This window comes from Gekko japonicus, unplaced genomic scaffold (genome assembly GCF_001447785.1).
Source record: "Gekko japonicus isolate JY-2015 unplaced genomic scaffold, Gekko_japonicus_V1.1 scaffold915, whole genome shotgun sequence".
Taxonomy (NCBI): Eukaryota; Metazoa; Chordata; class Lepidosauria; order Squamata; family Gekkonidae; genus Gekko; species Gekko japonicus.
The window spans coordinates 486,057-489,938 of record NW_015173149.1 but is presented as its reverse complement, the minus strand read 5'-3'; the positions used below and the strand labels follow the sequence as shown (position 1 = coordinate 489,938).

At 54.5% G+C, this 3,882-nt stretch overlaps 1 protein-coding gene across 10 annotated transcripts in view; it reads left to right on the top strand.

Annotated features, from left to right (window-relative positions):
• MAP4 (microtubule associated protein 4) overlaps window positions 1-3,882 on the top strand; it is a 317,020-nt gene that overhangs the window by 210,948 nt on the left and 102,190 nt on the right. For 9 of the 10 annotated variants that reach the window (XM_015422361.1, XM_015422360.1, XM_015422359.1 and 6 more), the window contains one exon: window positions 2,821-2,937. In XM_015422361.1, coding sequence (XP_015277847.1) covers window positions 2,821-2,937 — 117 coding nt within the window. Of the gene's footprint in view, window positions 1-1,245; window positions 1,330-2,820; window positions 2,938-3,882 lie in introns of those variants that run through there. The other variant, XM_015422367.1, reaches the window with a different exon arrangement.

Sequence of the window (3,882 nt, the reverse complement as noted above, 5' to 3'; positions counted from 1 at the left end):
TTCTGTCTTAGCTCAGGAAGGGATGGGGCTCCAGAGCAAACTACTTTATGCAGTAGCCAAATTGCTCGCTCACAACTTTCATGCCAGGAGCTCCCAAAGTAGGATTTTTGCTCACGGGACTCCGCGGCTTAGAGGGAGCATTCCCCCCCCCCTTCTTTTTGAGCCTTCGGGCACCTTTGTATTTCTGGAACACCATAGTAGCTGCAGCCACAGAATGGCTGCCATACAATGGCCACTGCAGGAGGCGGAGCCAGCTACACAACGGCTTCCACAACTTACCTTCAGTCACACAGATCCTTGTGTTCTAGCGGCAGCTGCCGCCCAGGCAGTGTTTTTAAAAATCTGCCCAGCCGTTCAAACCTCCAAACGCCTCGCTGGGCAAAAGACCCACCCGGCCCTCGCCCATGTTCTAAAAACCAGGGCTTTTTTGGTAGAAAAAGCCCAGCAGGAACTCATTAGCATAATAGGCCACACTCAACAGCAGAAACACCCCCAACAACACAGTTCATGGCCATATTAGGCCGCACCCCCATGTTACCAGAAGTGTGCTCATCCAGCCACACCCACCTTTTGCTTCTTATTCTGTTTACCTTGTTTGTTGTCAAAACCCAGGGCGTTTTTTTTTTTGTAGCAAGAACCCCTTTGCATGTTAGGCCACACACTCCTAATGTAGCCAATCCTAATAAGTTTCTGCTGTTGGGTGTGGCCTATTATGCTAAGGAGTTCCTGCTGGGCGTGGCCAACTTGGGAGCCAGCCGGAACTCCGTTCCTGTGCGTTCCTGCCCAAAAATAGCCCTGCTAAAAACACTTGGCGGGTGCCAGGAAAGGTGTTGGGAAGTGCTGTGGTGCCCGCGGGCACCCTGTTGGGGGACCCCTGTTATAGAACATTGGCTTGTTTGAAAGAAAGTCACTTGTTAGAGCGACTCTGCTTCTGGGTGAGAGGGGACGGGGTGGGCAGACGGAAGCACGACAGTGACAAACTCCCCAGCAGGATCTGGCGTTCAGATGCTTGGGCTGGGCCGCCGGTTCTGTTGTTCACCTGTGTGGGGGGTGGGACGAAGGGATAACTGGCATGGAGCCACTCTGGGGTCGCTGCAGCCAGTTAAGAGCCTTGGGCGAAGAGGTAGCCATCAACTGGGGGCGGTTTGATCTGCGTTACAAAGGTGCTCCGTGAAACCACCTTTTTTTGGTGGGTTTTCACCAGCGTCTGTTTGCTTGCTAACTGTTCCCCCGTAGTACCTGCAAGTGAGATGGGCCTTCCGGAAGATTTCTCGCTGGGGACTCAGCCCTTAGTCGTGGCACAGGGAAACCCCTTCTTTGAGCCTCCAGGTAAATAAAAAAAAGTCAGGGGTGGGGTGGGGTGAAGTGGGGGTACTAGATTCTCGGGACCAGCAATCGTGGAAGTCCGCGGTGAGAATGGAATTGGCAGAAATCACGCCCCCCCCCAAGGAAACGGAAGTGCCCATAAGTTTCTGGAACGTGGTCGGCTGCAGGCCACGGACAGGACGTGCCTTTTATAGCAGCCGTTTCCCTGCCGCCGTTCCGATTCCTGGTTGTTTGGGTTCAGGATGGCTGGGCGGTTTCCCATTATGTCAACCTGAGGAGGGGGTGGACCGAGACGTCATCTTCAAGCGAGGCTTAACTTTCAGAGAGCTTGTTGGTGTGAATCCAGGAACACAAAGAGCCTTCCCCCATCCCCCCCAAGTGCCTTTCTTGGTTACAGCTGCAGTTTCCGGTCCCAGAGGCCGAAAGTAGAGAACCGAAGTAGATGGGGAGGCACAGAGATGGTGAACAGAATGCGGAAGGTAGCTGTTGTAGATTTTCCGGGCTGTATGGCCGTGGTCTTGGCATTGTGGGACCTGACATTTCGCCAGCAGATGTGACTGGCATCCTCAGTGGTATCACACAGAAAGACGGAGTCCTCTCTGTGTCAAGGTGAGAAGAAAATGGTAGGCAGGTAATTTATTATCTACTCAGGAAGGTGGCGTAGAGCTGAGTCATTATATCGTAGGAGTTCCCCAGGCTGTGAGCATGCTAATGGAGCAGCTTTCCTGAGGAGGTTCTTTTGTATATGGATTGTTTCCTGAGGAGGTTTCCTGTTTCCTGAGGAGGTTCTTTTGCATGTGGATTGGCTGTTGAAATTCTAATCTAATCTGTAGTGCTATTGTCAGATGTAGAGCCTTTTGTATTTTTCAGGACGGGAAACCATGCCCTAAATTACCTGCCTACCATTCTTCTTCTCACCTTGACACAGAGAGTACTCCATCTTTCTGTGTTATACCTCTGAGGATGCCAGTCACAGCTGCTGGCGAAACGTCAGGTCCTACAGTGCCAAGACCACGGCTACACAGCCCGGGAAATCTACAACAGCTAATGAACTCCGGCCGTGAAAGCCTTCGACAACATACAGAATGGGGGGAGCATCAGTAGAATGTCCTCCCAGAACCCCTTGTGGTGTTCCACCCGCAGTATTCCTCTCACCCCTCCCACACCCTGACATTCTGCCCTCGGTGCCTCCCTTCCCATAAACGCCATCTTGTTTCCACGCATTTGCTAATTGCAGCCGATCTCTTCTCCATGACGTGAGGGGAAACAGTTTGTACCAAAGAGAACGGTGTCTGCACAAAGCCACAGACTCCAGTGGTGTGTTTTAACTACTTCTCTAGCTGTAGGTTTGACGTTTCCTTGCTGCTCCGGCACTCGGAAGTCTTGTTTTAGGTACCACGTAACCCGTGGAAGCTGCCCTGAAGAGAGTTTGGCTGAACAGTCCTGACATCTGACATCTTGGCTTCTGTCTGATCAAACTCTCTTTATGCCCAGCACCCAGCAAGATCCCCGAAGCGGAAGAGGCGCACTTTCCAGGAAGCACCGTCATGGGTTTCACGGACCTCCCAGGAGAACCGAAACCTCCAGAGGCCACGGCGTTGGCTCCAGTAGGTGAGAGAGCTCTGCAGAAGCCAGATTTGAAGTCCGCATGCAGTAAGAGTTGCCAGTCCCCGCTCTTCTGAGAGCTGTGTGTCACAGAAGTGAGCAACGGTTGCTGCACAGTGTGTGCATCGGGGCCGGCCCGAGGTTCTTTTGCACCCTAGGCGGGGCTACCTTCTGGCAGGCGCCCCCCCCACGCCCATTAATTATGGGGTTGCTAACAGTGTTCCCTCTAAGCTGCGGAGTCTTGTGAGCAAAAATCCTACTTTGTGAGCCACTGGCATTAAAGTTGTGAGCAGGTGATTTGGCTGCTGCATGAATTACTTTGCTCTGGAGCCGTCCTTCCTGAGCTAATATGAAAAATGTGTGAGCTATCTCACACTAACTCAGCTTAGAGGGAACACTGGTTGCCAACCTCCAGGCGGGGCCTGGAGAGAAGGAAGAGAGCTGGCAGGGTTTCGGCAAAGAAGAGGCCTCTTCTCCACTCCCAGCCTGCTCCCCCGCCCTTCCTCCAGTTTCTGATGGTCCCGCTGGTGAGGCGTCCCTGGAGACGCCGACGCCGGTCGGGACCGCTCTGCCACTGCCCCTGGGCATGGAGCCAGACTCAAAGGAAGCCACGCCGGCTGCAACGAGAGCCCCAGCCCCCAACTCACCAACGGAAGAGGAAGACTGCCTGGAGGGACCACAAGGAGCCGTCGGGGTGCTACCGGCCGGCCGCAGCTCGGCCGACGCACAAGGAAACTTGCAGCAGGGACTTTGGAGAGGTGGGAGGGGGGCGCACTCTCAGCTCCAAGCAGCCTGGAGGGGAGGGGTGAAGAAGGAGAGCGAGGAGCCGGATCCGTGCTCGGAGGAGACGTCTGGAAGGTGGTGGGGAGCGGGAAGGGGGCTCCGCTGCTTCTTTGGAAGACTGCAGTCTGCAGACCCCAGGAGGAGTGCATTCTCCCCCCCCCCCCCGCA